Source organism: Euwallacea similis, chromosome 13, assembly GCF_039881205.1.
Source record: "Euwallacea similis isolate ESF13 chromosome 13, ESF131.1, whole genome shotgun sequence".
Taxonomy (NCBI): Eukaryota; Metazoa; Arthropoda; class Insecta; order Coleoptera; family Curculionidae; genus Euwallacea; species Euwallacea similis.
Window position 1 is genome coordinate 4,990,684 of NC_089621.1, and position 15,734 is coordinate 5,006,417.

The 15,734-nt window shown below is 33.2% G+C and overlaps 4 protein-coding genes and 1 long non-coding RNA gene across 7 annotated transcripts in view; 2 read left to right on the top strand and 3 right to left on the bottom strand.

Annotated features, from left to right (window-relative positions):
• The first annotated feature begins 312 nt into the window (after positions 1-312).
• Positions 313-1,685, top strand: LOC136413125 (zinc finger protein 664-like). Its single transcript, XM_066396507.1, has 3 exons — positions 313-565; positions 637-1,276; positions 1,336-1,685. The coding sequence occupies exons 1-3, from the start codon at positions 446-448 to the stop codon at positions 1,629-1,631; spliced, it is 1,056 nt and encodes a 351-aa protein (XP_066252604.1). The 5' UTR covers positions 313-445; the 3' UTR covers positions 1,632-1,685.
• A 1,489-nt stretch (positions 1,686-3,174) lies between these two features.
• Positions 3,175-6,941, bottom strand: LOC136412861 (nonsense-mediated mRNA decay factor SMG7-like). 2 transcript variants are annotated; one of them, XM_066396063.1, is made up of 9 exons: positions 6,731-6,941; positions 6,456-6,672; positions 5,562-6,393; positions 5,367-5,510; positions 5,123-5,315; positions 4,805-4,929; positions 4,556-4,749; positions 4,374-4,499; positions 3,175-4,307 (listed from the first exon to the last, which is right to left on the bottom strand). In XM_066396063.1, exons 1-9 carry the CDS (start codon positions 6,760-6,762, stop codon positions 3,447-3,449), a joined length of 2,724 nt encoding a protein of 907 aa, XP_066252160.1. In that variant the 5' UTR covers positions 6,763-6,941; the 3' UTR covers positions 3,175-3,446. The 2 variants fall into 2 exon arrangements, with proteins under 2 accessions (XP_066252160.1, XP_066252159.1); XM_066396062.1 differs by having other exon boundaries at positions 3,175-4,499.
• Positions 6,942-7,138: 197 nt separating this feature from the next.
• LOC136412884 (uncharacterized) overlaps positions 7,139-15,734 on the top strand; it is a 65,875-nt gene continuing 57,279 nt past the window's right edge. Inside the window, exon 1 of the long non-coding RNA XR_010752442.1 lies at positions 7,139-7,190. This is a non-coding gene — a long non-coding RNA (uncharacterized lncRNA). The remainder of the gene's footprint in view (positions 7,191-15,734) is intronic.
• On the bottom strand, positions 8,719-12,123 carry LOC136413002 (WD repeat-containing protein 36). Its single transcript, XM_066396303.1, has 6 exons — positions 11,766-12,123; positions 10,542-11,713; positions 10,199-10,486; positions 9,649-9,795; positions 9,498-9,592; positions 8,719-9,441 (listed from the first exon to the last, which is right to left on the bottom strand). The coding sequence occupies exons 1-6, from the start codon at positions 12,053-12,055 to the stop codon at positions 8,749-8,751; spliced, it is 2,685 nt and encodes an 894-aa protein (XP_066252400.1). The 5' UTR covers positions 12,056-12,123; the 3' UTR covers positions 8,719-8,748.
• On the bottom strand, positions 12,439-14,604 carry LOC136413127 (serine-rich adhesin for platelets-like). Of its 2 annotated transcripts, none has more exons than XM_066396511.1 (5): positions 14,102-14,604; positions 13,855-14,041; positions 13,669-13,795; positions 13,435-13,612; positions 12,439-13,376 (listed from the first exon to the last, which is right to left on the bottom strand). In XM_066396511.1, exons 1-5 carry the CDS (start codon positions 14,316-14,318, stop codon positions 13,171-13,173), a joined length of 915 nt encoding a protein of 304 aa, XP_066252608.1. In that variant the 5' UTR covers positions 14,319-14,604; the 3' UTR covers positions 12,439-13,170. The 2 variants fall into 2 exon arrangements, with proteins under 2 accessions (XP_066252608.1, XP_066252607.1); XM_066396510.1 differs by having other exon boundaries at positions 13,855-14,047.

Consider the following 15,734-nt stretch of genomic DNA (forward strand, 5'->3'; position numbering starts at 1 on the left):
TATGTTTGTTAGTTATATTTACTTTTGTAGAGGGTCATGAAAAAATATTGAATACACCCAATAATAATATCTTTGAAAGTTAGTAATGGAAAAAACCTTATAACCGTATGAATCTTTCGTTAAGGAGTTTTTTTTAGAATATTTATTGTTGACTTAGTATTTTATTTAACGTTAATAAATTTATAATATTTGTCTACTTATTCTTTACTTAGTAAACCTTTAAGTGCTAATTCAAAATCTCTACTATAAATAGAAACTCCTAATCAGTCATTCATTTGTCATAATCAGCTGATTCTCAATTAACGCATTTTGAGGTGGCTTTGTTTTTATTTTGATTTCCAGATCTTTCCGAAAACGGTTTTTATAATTTTTAGTTTTCCATTAATTTGCAGCATTAACGTCCATGGAAAAACCTGTCCCAGGCAAATTTCTTCAAAATTAAAATATGAATTTTCAAAACGTCTGCAGAACATGCCTTCAAACCCCCAAAAGTGCAAAAATAAAAAACATATTTGAAGAAGCAAAGCATCTTCTAGGGAAAATTGAAGCAATTTCTTCAGTAGTGGTATGACTTTATCTGATTGTAATGCTGCTGGCCTCTGCAATCTATTTACTTAGCATAAAAATAAATTTCAGATTGAAGAAAACAGCGAACTTCCAAATCAAATTTGTGAAGAATGTATCACCAACATTACTCATTTTTACAACTTCCGCAAAGTAATTATTAACACTGATCTTGATTTAAAAGCCCGTCTAGAAAATTTGAAACAAACTAACTATGCATTTAAGCCTCGCAATAATACAAATGGAAATATCAACTTTAAAACAGAGAATTTGATTGATGAAATTGACATTAAAGTAGAAGATTTAGATCCTGAATTTGATGCACCTGTACAAGGCGAAGATCAAGAGCTACTACTGCCAGTTAAAGAAGACAGTGGCAACGGACCTAAAGGAATTTATCAATGTACTAAATGTGAACTTCAATTTGACACTAGAGTGAGGCTTAAGAGGCATAAAAAGTCTGCACATATAACTGCAGGAATTTGCAATATTTGTGGCAAGGTAGTTAGGTCTGACAATTTAAGTAAACATGTGAGAATGCATTCAGAAGATCCTGTTAAATGTCCAGAGTGTGGGAGGGGGTTTAAAAATAATGAGTCTATGAGATCGCACAAACTCCTTCATAAAAACAAAGATGGTTATACTTGTGAGTTTTGTGGGAAGTCTTTTAAACGAAAGCAAGGCCATACCAAGCACCTCAAGCTGCACAAAGGCAAGTAAAAATGTGGTTTGTGAGCCACTAAACCTATAAAAAGTTAAAAATTTTTTTAGACCGGAATGATATGAAAATAACTTGTTCTCAGTGTGGTAAAAGTGTTTATGATATTAAGAGACATATAATGGAAACACACACTGGAAGGAAACCGTATATTTGCGAATTTTGTAATAAGGCATTTGCTAGGGGGCATGCATTAAAAGTTCACAGCAGACAACACACAAATGAGAGACCTTACACTTGTAATTATTGTGAAGATACTTTTCCTCAGAAGGTATCTTTAACAACCCATTTGAAATCAAAACATGGTATAACTGAAGTTGCTGATATTGATGTAAATGTTGGCATGTAAATCAGAATTGTCTGATTAATGAGAAATAAACTTATTTAAAGTTATTTAAATTAATATGTTGTTTAGTATACATTCTTTATATATATAAAGTTTTAAGTTTTATTAGATGATGTATGTTGTCCTTTACTATGTAAGGGAAATGCCTATTTGGAGCAGGGAAGGATCTAGTCCAGACAATTGAGGCAAAATAAGTCTTCATTCATATCAAATTTCATTATCAATTCAATTCAATAAGTCTTTGTGAAGGTCATAGCATTTATTATTCATTCTTTGAACTGGGTCCCCAGGACTATAACGTTAGGTATACTGCAACGAATCTTATTAGCGAAATTTCAACAAAACATAATGCATTTTAAGGATAAGGATGTCCATTCATATGAACTGTCCTTACATTTTTGCGTATTGAAACACAAGATCAAAAGAAAAAGAAGAAACCCAGAGACAATTTATTTTTATATTCAAATAACACATTAAAAGAAATTCAAAAAAAGTACCTTGACATTAAAATTTAGTTGGGAATCTAGTAGCGGTTTGTATTCGGTAGCTTCTTTGTCAAGCCTGAATTAAATCCCTATGAAAAAGAAAGTCATGTTTCCGTAATAGGTTAAAATAGGCTATAAATGGAAACACCTAAACAAGATGTTTAATTTTATAAATATGTCTTGAAAATTCTTGTACCTTCTGTAGAAACCAGGACATTACATACTCAAGAGACATTAAAATGCATTTATTGAAACATTACTCTGGTAGCCATGAAATTTTGGCAATGATTTCAAGCCACGTCTACAAATTCACAATTTGCCCTTATCCAACTACCCTTCAACATAATTTTTCAAGATATTTATTAATACATTTAACATTAAATAATAATGTGTAAGTGAACACTAAATCTAATTAATGTTAAATTTAATTATGGGTCTTAGAAACTCACACAAATCTTTGCATAATTGCATCATCGCCCTTACAAAACTGGAGATAAAAGCTCCCTTAGTAAACATGTTAGGTCATTGCGTATGAACATTTCTTATTTATTTGTAGAGGTGGTGGGAAATATTTTAGAGTTTCTTGACCTTTAATTTACTTTCGGTAATTTTCAGATTGTGATCGTGGGTTTAATGAAAAGAACAGTTTGAATTCTCATATAGTGAAGAAGTATTTCACAACCAAATTTTGAAGATCATAAAAATAGCTATTGATAAGTGCAATTTTTGTCATTATAAAGATCTGCATAAGAGTAATGTGAAAAGGCTCAGAAGAGCCAGACAAAAGGTTTTCAGGAAGTTTGAAATTTTGAAGAATGCAAATGTTTCGCATAAAATAAATGATTGAGTCTAAGGTCTCTCTCTCATTTTTTGTTTTTTCTGCTTAATAACTTTCAAAAATTGAATAATTTTTGCGGTTATTTTTTTTATAATAAAGGATTCTTTGCGTTTTTTGGCATTAACGAAATCTTAAATCCATTATATTATATGGTAATGTTCCAAATCTGTTATTAGTAATAATAACTGAGATTCAATTAGGGTCGCGCGGTATAAAGCACACATTTCACAATAAAACATTTTTATTACTTAAATAATAAAAACAATAATTCTTTCTGTATTAAATATTTAGTTCATATAAGCTTATAAAGTAACAATACCTGAACAGAAATTGAACCCGATAGTCACCTTATACGTCTACTATAACTTCATTTTTATCCTCATGTGACTTAAAGCCTTTGACAATCAATTTCCATCATTTTCAATTTCCCTGGAGATGTATTAATAATTGTGTAAACTTGTCCCTGAATTCTGTAGATTTTCTGACTACAATCATTTAGGTGTCTTGATTGTGTGTTGTACCATTACCCCTAATGTTGGGACCCATTTGGTTTTGTTGATATTCTAATAGCTGAGCGAGTGATTGAGGTCCTGGACCTCCAAATAATGAATGTTGAGGCCCATTGAAGCCAGCATTATCAGCCATTTTATTTCCTCTAGGATGGTTGGGTACACTGGGAGCCCAACTAGTGTTATTGAACAATGAGTAAGCTCCAGGGCTTTGCGGAGGCATTTCCTGCATTCCTTGCCTACCACCGGGCAGTGTGGCTTCTTTTAGCATCGCCTGTCGCATGGACATAGAGGACTGAGACCCCGCTTCGTCACCGAAGTTCCTATTTACACTCCAAGCAGAGCCAAACGGATCGAAAGGAGCACTGTTTGAGTTATTTTGAGAGCCAACTTTAACCATCTGTTGTTGGTTGATATTATATTGCATTGGTTGTATGTTATGCGGAAATGACATGGCATTATAGTTTGTTGGTTCGGGAGGCCTTTGGGTTACAAAACTTTGATTTGGGGGATTCGAAAAGCTTGAAAAATTCGGCTTAACGTCCCCATAAGGATTTTGACCTTGATTTGCAAAATTAGGATTACCAGGTTGATTAAAAGTTCCCCACCAAGAATTATGAGGACCACTTGGAGGCAATTTTAAATCTTCCCTGCTCCAGGTGTTAAATTGCGGTGGAGGGATGTTAAATGACGGAGGGAACTTAATAGGAGGTTGTTGAGGAGGTAACATATTGGGGTTTGAATAAGGGCCATTTTTTGAGAATTGTGGCATCATATTATCAACCCCTTTGCCCAAATTTCTGAGGTTTGTCAAATAGTCGTTTGGGGGCTGACTTTGCTGCTGCTGCTGCTGAAAAGGAAGGGGTTGTGGGGGGAAGGCCAGATGGTTTTGGTTGAAACTTTGCGTTCTTACTGGTTGGTTATTTGAAAATTGATTGTTTGGCTGCTGCTTGGAGGGCATTTGTGGTGGAGGTGCTTTTAGAGCTTCGAATTTCACCATCTTATCTTTAACTTCGGAATCTTCAACATTGAATTTGACCTGGTGATTGAGACAATAAGAACCCAAACCATTAAAAGAATATTTAAAATACATACCTGCTTACTTTCCTCCATTTTCTTGAAAATACTTTGCAGCACCACGTTATGCTTCGCTCTTTTACTCTTTACTGAATCGTAGAGTTTTAACGTTACATCGCCGCCGGTGTTGACACTTTTAACTTCCCGTTCTTCCCTTGATTTTTCAAGAGAACCTTGAGGCTTTAATATCCCTGCTTTCTTATCAAATGGTGCTATGAATTAATTGGGAACTTTATCCAAAAAAATTTTTAGATTAGAAAAACTTACTAATTGTAGATTTATCGTCTTTAGGTTCTTGAATTGTAAACGACTTCATTTCCTCTAAAAGTTCATTTGTGGGATCTGGTTGTGATAAAACAGCTTCAAAGCTAATAATCCCTTTGTTTTCAGTCCTATATTAAAACAAAATTAGGGTAAAATTATGCTTACAACTATTTAAATATAATTATGAGTACTTTTGTACCTTTGCCTTTAATTATAATTCCAATTACCTTACTTCAAAAATTAGGTAATTGTATTTGCTAAATACTTTGAAGCAAGTACTTGTCCAGCTTGGCACACAAGATATGAAAAAATTATACTTACTTGGTGATTAGTTTTATTCCATCTAAATCATGATCACATAACCATTTTGCAAAATCTACAATACGCCTCATTCGAATTTTGCTCTCTACTTCACAATCATTTATGTCCACATTGAAATTGAACTCTTTTAAGTTTTTTTCTAATGGCAAGAATCCTTGTAAATGCCTGTCTTCTTGTAGAGAACTTTTTGAAACTAAAATATGCATATTTAAAGACAAATAAGATTTTAATTGTGACAGCTTACATTTGTTATAGTTGAAGCCTATTAACAAACTTTGAGCAGAATTTACCAGTTTACACAAACTAGGCCATATTTGCATTCGTTCTTTGAACACTTTACACTTCAAAGTATCAGGTTTATTAGTCAAAAAATACATAAGAATTTTCACTAAAAAACAAATTTTTAAATACCAAAAATATGTTAAAATAATTTTTTTACCTGCTGGTAAGGCATAATATTCCAATAAGCTCTCCTCATTTTGCAATGTGTAGATGGGCATTAAAAATGCACTCAAAGATCCTGCAATTAACTGCAAAATTAGATCCTTAATTTTCAATTCATCATCAGTAAGTTCTTTGTCTTTTCCCAAATATGTAAGGGCATATAAGTTGATAACACTAATTTTTATCAATTCCTTTGTTTTAAAGCTCTGAGTAGCCACAAGTGCTGTCATGACTGAGTTCAGACTTTGTACTGCCAACTGGGCTTGTTTTATATCTAGCATGGTTTGGAAATGTCCATGAGCACACAGGAAAAGCTGGATATATTCATTTACAGTCATCTTAGTTTGAATCTTTTCTATTGTGCCCTCCTTGTCAATAGCTGAACTTAAAACATTCACCAGATTTGTTGTGGATGCAGGGAAAGGAATCTTAACGCAGGTGGCTCGAATATAATAAAAAACAGTAGACAATTTGTCGCCCTGACTGGCCTCAAGCAAAGCCAACTGATTGTATGGATGCCCACTATGCGGTGACACCAAAATTGCCTGCTTATAGAAACTTTCTGCTTGTCTTCTTTGATTTCTGTATCGTGCAATGTCACCTAAATGAACTAAACAATACTGGCAAATATAAGAACAAGAAGCAATTTGTGGAACTGTTGCCTGATCATTATTGACAGTTTGTTGACCATAAATAGTTCCTCGTCGCCTAAATGGCAAGTCTATATCAAAGGCATTGCAGAGTTCTTGTAAAAGGGTTAAATAAAAGCCCGATGCTGACTCTAAAGTCCAAGTTAAAAGAGCTTGAAAGTCAGATCTGCGGGAATTCTGTAAGACAAGATATTTTGTATTGCTCCCAAAAATTAGTTGCATAATAATAATCAAAGTACCTTCTTATCCCTTGCCTTTTCTTGCAAATCTGTTATGTGGTTTTTAAAGCCAATATTCCAAAGATCAAGTTCTACTCTTTTATCTAGAGCATATTCCAGATCCAGTACTAACACCTCATGGTATATGTTTTGAAGCTGTTGTTGGTTCCTCCAAATTTCAGAATCAGTTAACAAGTCACTTTTTTTAAGTACTTTAGGTTTCAATTCCTCTGCCTGCCTATAATTGATACATATTAATTGTAAACTTTGAAATTAATCCTTTTTGGTGTAAATACTTCAAAATTTGGATTGCTGCTTTGTAACCCATGTTTTGTATGATTTTTTGGTGAAACTTTACAATGGTTCAACTCGGTTCAATGTTGAAAAGATAGAAGCGCGGTTTTGACCTGGTGCACATTAATAATAATTAAAATACTTTTAACTTGTTAATGCATTATTATTATTACGTAAAATTAGAAAACTAATGGTAAAGCCCTCAAAACAAATAAATGTGATACAACACTGCTTGAGAAGTGTCAAAGTCAGCCTGATTTGAATCTGCAAAGTCAATTAGGCATTGCAGTTTTTAACAAGTAAGAGTGAGATAGACTGACGTTCGCCCTATTTCAATGTACGCAACTGAACGTGTCTTTTGTATTTTGTTTACTTCCGGTTTTTCTCATTGGTTGTAATGGTATTTGCAAAAAAAATGGTGGCTTTTGAATCACTTAACGAAGCGTCAGGTGCTTTAATAAGGTAATTTTGAAATACATTTTTTTGTATGTAAACTACTTGCAATAATAATCGAAACAGCACATTTTTCAGTTATTTCTGAGAGTGCATATTTAAGAAATATTTTGGCCAATTTTCATGCACAAAAAAGACCCTGAAAGTCCGTTTTTTCTAGAACCGTTAATGGACGCTCATCTTGAAAAGAAAAATGTCTCAATACCAGTTAAAGAAAATCTCATATAAAATTGTTTATGTAACTAAGGTTTAATGACTTTGTGAAAATCAGTTTGAGTTCGTATTTTTTAACGCGTATGCAAACATACATATAGTATACCATAAAAATAAAATTACAAAATTACAAAATGCAAATTTGCGAGGAAATCAATTTTGCGGCCGTTACATTGATTGTAATTGGTTGTTACAGATAGACAGAGAACAAAATTAAGCATAAAGAGGTATACTACAAAGCAAATAATTTAAGAAATTAAGCAAAAAATTAAATTGAGTTTAGAAATGTTTAAAATAATTTTAAACTCCAAGCTTAAAATAAATTAATTTCTACCAGAATCAGTTGAGTAAACCGGTTTACATTAAAACAAATTTTTCCAGTATCATATGAAGTCAAAAACAAAATACAGTGCAAAATTGTTATATTTACACAACCATATAAATTAATAATAAAGCCTTCATTGTCACATCATTTAAGGCTCTGGACGATATCTCGGAACGTATTTTTGGTCTACAAGAAAACCTACAGGGGTTTTTATAAAGTTCCTATTTTTTATAAAAATTAAGGAAAAGTGACATCTTCATTTCTAGAGCAGGGTTTAATCACATTGTAGAAAGTTTAACCGAGCCTGGTTTTCAATGATCAATATTTTTTTAGTTTTATACAGGGGTTCAGAAAAATGTTCTACACTCGCCAGTTCATAATTTTTTCGAATTTTATCAAATTAATAGTACATACTTAATTTTCCTTGCCTTGTATAACACTGAAAAGATTTTGTTTATTAAAAATCAATGTAATTCTAATCAAATCTTTTATATTTTGTGTATTGCCATCTACACCATTGATTCTGGATGAAATGGTGGAAATGAACTTTCAGGCAATTTTTGTTTTATTTAAAGGTTTAAAGTATTTTCTAGATATAATTTCAAGATTTGTAGTCGTCCATGATTATAAAAGAAACGTACAGAATTTTTTTTGTTTCTGAAAGTAGGCCAAGATATTTTCAAAGTACGAACTCCCAAAAATGACTAAAAAACGTTCAGTTTTGACTACCTTTATGATCAGTTTACATAAATAGGTAAATATTAGTGTGAACAGTGTTATTACAATTATGTATCAACCAGTTTTGGGTAAGTACATAGATGAAATTTTTATAAACACTTATATACTGACAATTTTTCCCACACTGATGCCCCACAAACTATAAAAGCACTTATTGTCACAATATATAAAGCAATCAAATAATAAATATTTAAAATTTTCGCAGGAAAACTTACCTACCTTCTAGCTGGTCTTTAGCCGCCAGGAAAAAATGCTTTACAAAAAACAAAATCTGTGTATTTTCTAAAATATTTACATTGTTTTCAAATTTTGCACAACACATATACCATACATTAGTTCATTTTGTAGTCTTTCCCACACCACCAAATGGCATTTACGCACTTCCGGCAAAAACCGCTGTAACGCATCATTTTCAGCCACTAAATTCCCATGTGATTTCAAGAACATGCTGAAATATGCTTCAGCCAACTCAAAATCCCTGTTTGATTTCAAAATGGAAATAATTAATTTTAGAAATTGCAGCATCAGTTTCACCGATCCTCCTGCTTCTGGAGCGATGGATTTAATTTCAAAATCTATCATTGAAGGGCCTAAAGTTTTGAGTTTATCTAGGCATTCCGTGAAATCCTGTGACTCCAAGGTTTTGTCCAACATTTTCCCAAAATCTGTGTAATTGGTGAAGTTCTCTATCATTAAAAGTTTCCCATGTCCCTGTTCAGTTGGTAAGGCATTCTTTAGGTCGAATTGGAACTTTGTTAAAAATGAAACTGTTGGGAGAAAAAAAGGGGCTGCTTTTGATGCTTTCGGGGGCGCTTTTGGTTTGTTGCGCTGCTTAATTATATCAATATTAAGGAGGTTCTGCCACCTTGAGGTTGGTAAACCAGAGAGCGTAAGAAGTTCCTCACTAATTTGTTCTGGCGACTTAAATTCAGGTTCATCAGTTGTTTCTGGAAGGTTATCTTCTTCTGCATGTTCTTGCAATACCTGCGTTGAAAAAACTCATATATTACTACAAATTTAATATTTCAAATTTAATTTACCTCAGGGAGTTCAATTAGAGGAGGCTCTTCTTCAGGTGATACTGCTTTTAACGTTATTCTTTGATACAATGTGCGATTAGTCCAGAGGAATATTCCTGCGGTCATGGATTTAATTACACATGAAATTTTTTAATAATCTACAAATACATACCGAGATAATCCACATGAGCAGTAGCCAGCGTTTCCCCTGTGGGGGACATATCAATAGAAATAGGTGCTGCCTCAGTGGCAAACTGATCAATTAATACCCCCGAAGGTATGTTCCAAGTGCGAATGCTGCAGTCCATTGAAGAAGTAACTTAAAACCGGAAATATTGAAATTAAATATAGATACATATTGCAGGGGTTGATCTTAAAATTCCTTATTTCATTTTGAATTCCAGTTGGGTTTACTCTGAAGGTTTTTTTGTCAATTTCTAATTGATTTGGTTTGGAAATAATTTATTTTATCGTGAAGCAAAAACGTTAAATATTTTATATTATTGTACCATTAGTTTAAAATGTTTTATCATTTAATCACTGATTTCAGAAACAACTCACGTGGCAAGAGTTTAAGGCCAAAGTATAGATAAGAAAATTATAAAAAATAACAAGGTTGTATGAAGATTTATATATATTATAGTATACATTTTCATTCATTTTAAATTTGATACATTCACTGATTGCAACAATATTTCTAATTTGAATTATTGTTTACTTACCTAACCATCTGGAGTCAGGACTGAATGTGGCATCAGTCAGCTGAGCCATATGCCCAACGAATTTTCTAACTATTCTCATGGCATCTAAATCTACAATTGACACTGTAAAGTCTTCAAGGGCCACTGCTAACATTGAGCTCTCTCTATGGGATCGGAAAAATTTAATTGGTTCCTCTAGATTCAGTTTGCATAACATAGGCTTGCCTTTGCATGTAAATCGCCAGAATTTCATCAAGCCATCACTGGCTCCAGTGACAGTGACTTGATTTAATCCATCTGTAGTTACACCTAAAATATTCCTAAAATGATAATAAATGACAATTATTACAGCAATACAACATACCTCTAATTGAACTTTGATGAGCCTTTGGATTTCCATAATTATCCCTCCAAATACCAGACTGTATGTTAAACCGATCTACATGTCCAGTGCTATAACCAACAATAACAAAGTTGCCACAATGACTAAGACATAAACAAGTTGCTTCCACCTCAAGGCCATTTTTCAAATTCTTATTCTGAAATCTCTCAGGAACCAGCTTCAAATCCCCCATCCTGATTTTGTCATAAGACCAACTTGTAACCATTGACAGCCCTAAGTGAATCGCTGCTATACTGTCCCATTCCTTATCTCTAGTGGTTTCAGATGTAAATTTAATTATTGGAGGCATTTTTAAAGGGTCTTCAATTACTCTCCCACGCTTTTTACTGACTTTTCTATTGTAAGAGGCTTTCCCAAGGCTTTTATTGAATTGTTCAGTTTGGGTATTGAAAATACGAAGTGTAGAATCACTGGCAGCACTAAGAATATTGTGGCCATTGGCCCCATGGAACCTAATGTAATTAGGAGAAGCTGAATGGCCTTCTCTTATTCTGAGTAGTCTTGCTCCTCCATCAGGCATATCAAAAATCCAAAGTTTCAGAGTGTTATCTGGTGATGAGGTTAAAATTAAAGGCTCATTTGGTAAGCATACCATGCCAGTTACAGATCCATCATGAGCTGCTAATAAATGACTGCTAACTTTTCTCTCCTCTAAGTTCCAAAATACTATATGCCCACAAACACTGCCTGTGGCCATAATAGGATTCCCATCAGACCTAAATGAAATACTCGTCACTAGCCCCCAATCTTGTTCAAATTCCATCAAGGTTTTATCATATTTCAAATTATGAAGAACAATTCTTCCAGTCACTAGCCCCACAGCAACTATATCTATGGCTGGGGCCTGTTCAATACAGCTTATTCCAGCATTCCAACCTTTAAAAGCAAAAACCATCTTTGCTTTGCTTAAATTCCAAAGTTGCATTTGGCCTTTATCACTGCCCAACAATATTTTATTTATATAAGTGCTAGGGTGCATAAGGGCTGATATGTTGAATGTACTGTGGTCAAAAGTTAATTCAAGAAATACTGTTTCAGACTTTATGTCCCATACTTTGAGTTCATTATTTTCATCTATGGACACTAAATGGGGTCCAAAAGGTGTCATTAATTGAATACTGTGACTATGACCTCTTAAAAGTTTAAGTTCATGAATGTGAGTAGTTTTGGAGTATTGAAACTTACCTGTAAGTGTGCTTTAGTTCTGTGCCTCTTCTCCATGCATAAATAACATTTGCACATGCAGTATAAACATGAAATGCATCTGTGGTCATACATGTTATATCTTCAGGGTGTAAACCACTAACACTTAACAATCCAAAATGAGAAATTCCATACGTATGAAAAGATTTTCCTACGCAAGTTACAATTAGGTTTTCTTTGCGACTTTTGATATATCGAACTCCTAATGGAATGTGATTACTCACATACCCCAAATTGCGGCAAGGCAGAAAAATTTTACTGGCAGGAAACATTATTTATATAGTTCAGGTGATAGTTAGACCCTTAAATGACTTAAATTGATCATAATTAGAGAACATGTGTTATAAACGTCCCGGGTAAATGTAAATAACCAAATGTGCTTTGATTGAATGCAATGAGTTTGAGGTTTTGTTAAGTTGCTTACGCCAAGGCACGTGGGAAAAAATCGAACATGTCTATCGGGATTTGTATCTTTGTCACATCTTGTATAAAAATAAGGACAGCATTATTGGTTCAGTTGAAACTGTACTCAGCCTTTCCTTTTTCTTCTCGTTTGATCAGCTGATGAAGAGAGACAAAATAGTATTTTTAAATTACTGAGAAGCTGTAATGAATAATAATTTTCGCAAACTCTTGAAAAGAACAACCCAAACTATAAAATGAAACTCTTTATTCGCAATTGTAGGACTTAAAAATATAACTACTTTCTACAATTAATAATGAATATATGGGAATAATATTTTATACAGAGTGTTCGGAAAAAGCGTGCAAATTATTTTAGGAAGCGATTTCTTAAGCTAAAAAATTATGATCCTGCATTTAAGCAAAAAGTCGTTAACGTTTCCTTATTCAGGTACTGAATTTTAGAATTTCATATTTTTTAAAGATTTTACTTCAAACTGCTTCAATTATTGATATATCAAGTTGAAATTTTGTAAAGATATTAGAGTTTAGATTCTTCATAACTAAACTTTAAAAATCGTCGTTAACAACTATCGGATGGTACTTTTTCTGCTGTCAGTTCCTTTTTCCATCCAAAACTTTGTTATGATTTGAAGTCACTGGTCCCTCAGTTTCTGAAATTCAGCTTTTATCTTAATGATGAAGCCTTTATAACTTTTTGTTTAAAAGCAGATTCGTCTTATTTTCATCTTAGGACTTGCCTTCTAAAATAGTTGTGAGCCCTTTTCAGACAGCCTGGATAATTATATATAAAGTCAATCACATTTTGACATACCTACCTATATGTATTTATATTTACCTTTGAAATGAATATTAAATAAAAAGTAGTGAAAAATAGGTAATAATTTTAAAAATTGATACAAAAGTCAAACAGAGCTCAAAACCTCTCGTCACAATAATTACATTAGACCAGGGCATTAACTGCCTAATATGAGAGACCTTTCTTCTGAATAGCAACTGACACTGCAGCATTTAAGAAATCCATTGGGTCCCCAGAATCTCCCTCATAGGTATTTGATATTGAGCTAGCACTAGCTGGACTCATAGAACTAGATAGTGATTGTGTCTCTTGCTCCTTTTGAAGATTTTCTAAATTATCTGTTGAGGATTCTTGTAAAATTTGGCTTGAGTCTAAAATTACTTAGAATATAAAATATACAGTTCTTACCAACCATCACAGAAACATTACATAATAATTCTGATTGAGATTCACTTCTGCTGCTGCCTGCAATGGATAAATTTGAATTAAAACTGGAGTTTGAATTTGAATTAAAAGTAGAGGTACTAAGGGTCCCACTTGTGCTTCCTCTTAATCCTGATTGTAGGCCATGTGATTGTATTGCCATTAAAATAGCATCATCTTCAACCTGGAACCAACAGAACACATTAATTTTTTTTAAAATACATCTTTTTGAAAGCCTACTTGGCCATCATTTGCACAATCTTCCACAAAGTTTGTGGCATCAAATGGTCTATCCACCCAATTCTCCAACATACTATTTATTGTATTATCCACAAAACCCCGGGCAATTTGTCTTGCTTGCCACTTTCTGTAATATCCAAATTTCAATTGATCAAAAATTAAAAATAATGTTAATGAGCCAAATACTTCAAGTAATAGTCTTGATTTTTTGGTTGTGCAGAAACCAGGGTGACTGGAATTTCATTTTCAATACTGTTTTCTAAAGGCAGCTTCTCAGAGTCATCGTCATCTGAACTGTCTCTCACCATAATATCTTCTGTCTTGGCCAAAAAAGTTTCCAGGCAACAATCGTCACAACAGCTAGACTTTGGGCCTGAATCTACTCAGTAGTTGAATCCCAAGGAGATAAGTAATATAATATTAAATGACTTACCTGCTTTTGGTGATGTAGTGGGCTCAGTTTTACTGCAACAGGGCTTTTGAAAGTCTACAGGTAGCTGAGCTTCTTGAAAGGAGCTGCTGGGATCTTTTGAGGTTTTCAAATGCCCTTTTCCTTTAATTTCCCATAGGTATCGGGCTTTTTTAAGTGGCTTGCCTTCATCTGAAGTCTCACCTTCTCGGGATCCACCTTGTTTATCACTCCTCTCCATAATATGGGCACTCACAATCAGGTTTTTAATACGAGGCCCTGTTTTATTGACCAATGGTCAAGTTTGCTTCATAAATGGAGTATAGAGGAGTGGACAGCACTAGGGTTTATTGATTTTTACATATTATTTAAGTGGAGAACTAACAGATCCTAAATAGCTTGGGCAATTATCTAGAATCTGGTAAACAACTGGCATAAAATTGGGGGAAGGTTTTTAGTTTTTATAATATCACAAACATAAACTATCAAAATACAGGACGACTTTAATCAGATGTTTTTAATTTTCATAGGACGTTTGTTTTTTTGTCTTCTCTCTTTTTGGGTATTGAATTGCCATAAGTGAGAGAGAGATAAATTCAATGTCTATGTCACGTCAATTAATTTTGTCTCAGTTGCGGCATCTATGGGAAATGGTGTAAATGAACTGAAATTGAACGAAGAGGAGGATCTATGGATTTCACAGGAATTATTATCATTTGCATGTAAAGATGTCGCCAACATGGTTGAGACTTTTCCAAATTTTAATATACAGGGTGATCCAAGTTTTAATCGAGAAAATTTAACAGGCGATAGAACTCCAAAAATTAAAAATAAAAGTTAAAATAAAATTCGTGTGTTTTAAAGTTTCTTTATCCAAATATAACGTGATTTTTTTATTGTTTTTTTTATAGTTCCTACGGTTTGAAACATATATATACAGGTGGTATTGTAGTTAGACATCTTTTAACATACCTATTTCTTTTTGTGCTACGTCATTGATCATTTATTTCAGGTAATTTCAATTTTTTGTTTAATTTAGAAACCTTATTGTCACTTTTATTTCTTTCATATCATTAATAATTTTTAAAATAAGGCACGATAGAGATCCACTTGATTTAAATGAACAAAAAAATATCACGCTTTGATTGTTATTTTCTCAAATTGTTTAAAAACCGTTATGAATATAGCAAAAATGCAAGAGCCCAATAAGTTTCTAGTAAAGAGCTTATTTTGCTATGACTTTTTCTAAGAAATGTTTCAAACATTTTATAGTTCGTATTTCGGTCTAAAAATTTACATTTTATACAGAAACAATTGACTTGTAAAATGTTGAAGAGTTTATTTCTCTAGAGCTTCTCTTTTCTGAGAAATTTTCAAAATTCAATATTTGGCGTATGTTTCTCTGGTGAGTGACACTTCCTCCGTTTAAATTCAGTTGGTTTGCACCATATATTCCCAAGAAGTATATCAAATAGCATTACTGAAAATTTAAAGCAGAAAATCCAAACAAGACGGGTGTAAATGTTGCTCACCACAATAACATATCCGCACGTTGTTCTTGTGTGCCATGGAAACTCTACGCGATGTCTATTTAAATTTAATCTGTTATATCTACAAGCAGTATTTACTGCATATTTCATGTTCCCTGTCTCATGTC

Bases quoted from the DNA above. Each gene is read 5' to 3' on its own strand.
- LOC136413125 (XM_066396507.1), top strand. From the start codon at position 446: ATGAATTTTCAAAACGTCTGCAGAACATGCCTTCAAACCCCCAAAAGT. The intron at 566-636 runs GTATGACTTTAT...AATAAATTTCAG, and splicing joins AAGCAATTTCTTCAGTAGTG to ATTGAAGAAAACAGCGAACT. The intron at 1,277-1,335 runs GCAAGTAAAAAT...AAATTTTTTTAG, and splicing joins GCACCTCAAGCTGCACAAAG to ACCGGAATGATATGAAAATA.
- LOC136412861 (XM_066396062.1), bottom strand. From the start codon at position 6,762: ATGGGTTACAAAGCAGCAATCCAAATTTTGAA. The intron at 5,316-5,366 runs GTAAGCTGTCAC...TGCATATTTTAG, and splicing joins AGGCTTCAACTATAACAAAT to TTTCAAAAAGTTCTCTACAA. The intron at 4,750-4,804 runs GTAAGTTTTTCT...ATTAATTCATAG, and splicing joins AGACGATAAATCTACAATTA to CACCATTTGATAAGAAAGCA.
- LOC136413002 (XM_066396303.1), bottom strand. From the start codon at position 12,055: ATGTTTCCTGCCAGTAAAATTTTTCTGCCTTGCCGCAATTTGGGGTAT. The intron at 10,487-10,541 runs GTATGTTGTATT...GGAATATTTTAG, and splicing joins TCATCAAAGTTCAATTAGAG to GTGTAACTACAGATGGATTA. The intron at 9,442-9,497 runs GTAAATTAAATT...TTTTCAACGCAG, and splicing joins CTCTAATTGAACTCCCTGAG to GTATTGCAAGAACATGCAGA.
- LOC136413127 (XM_066396510.1), bottom strand. From the start codon at position 14,318: ATGGAGAGGAGTGATAAACAAGGTGGATCCCGAGAAGGTGAGACTTCA. The intron at 13,796-13,854 runs GTATTTGGCTCA...TGGATATTACAG, and splicing joins AATCAAGACTATTACTTGAA to AAAGTGGCAAGCAAGACAAA. The intron at 13,377-13,434 runs GTAATGTTTCTG...AAGTAATTTTAG, and splicing joins ATCTCAATCAGAATTATTAT to ACTCAAGCCAAATTTTACAA.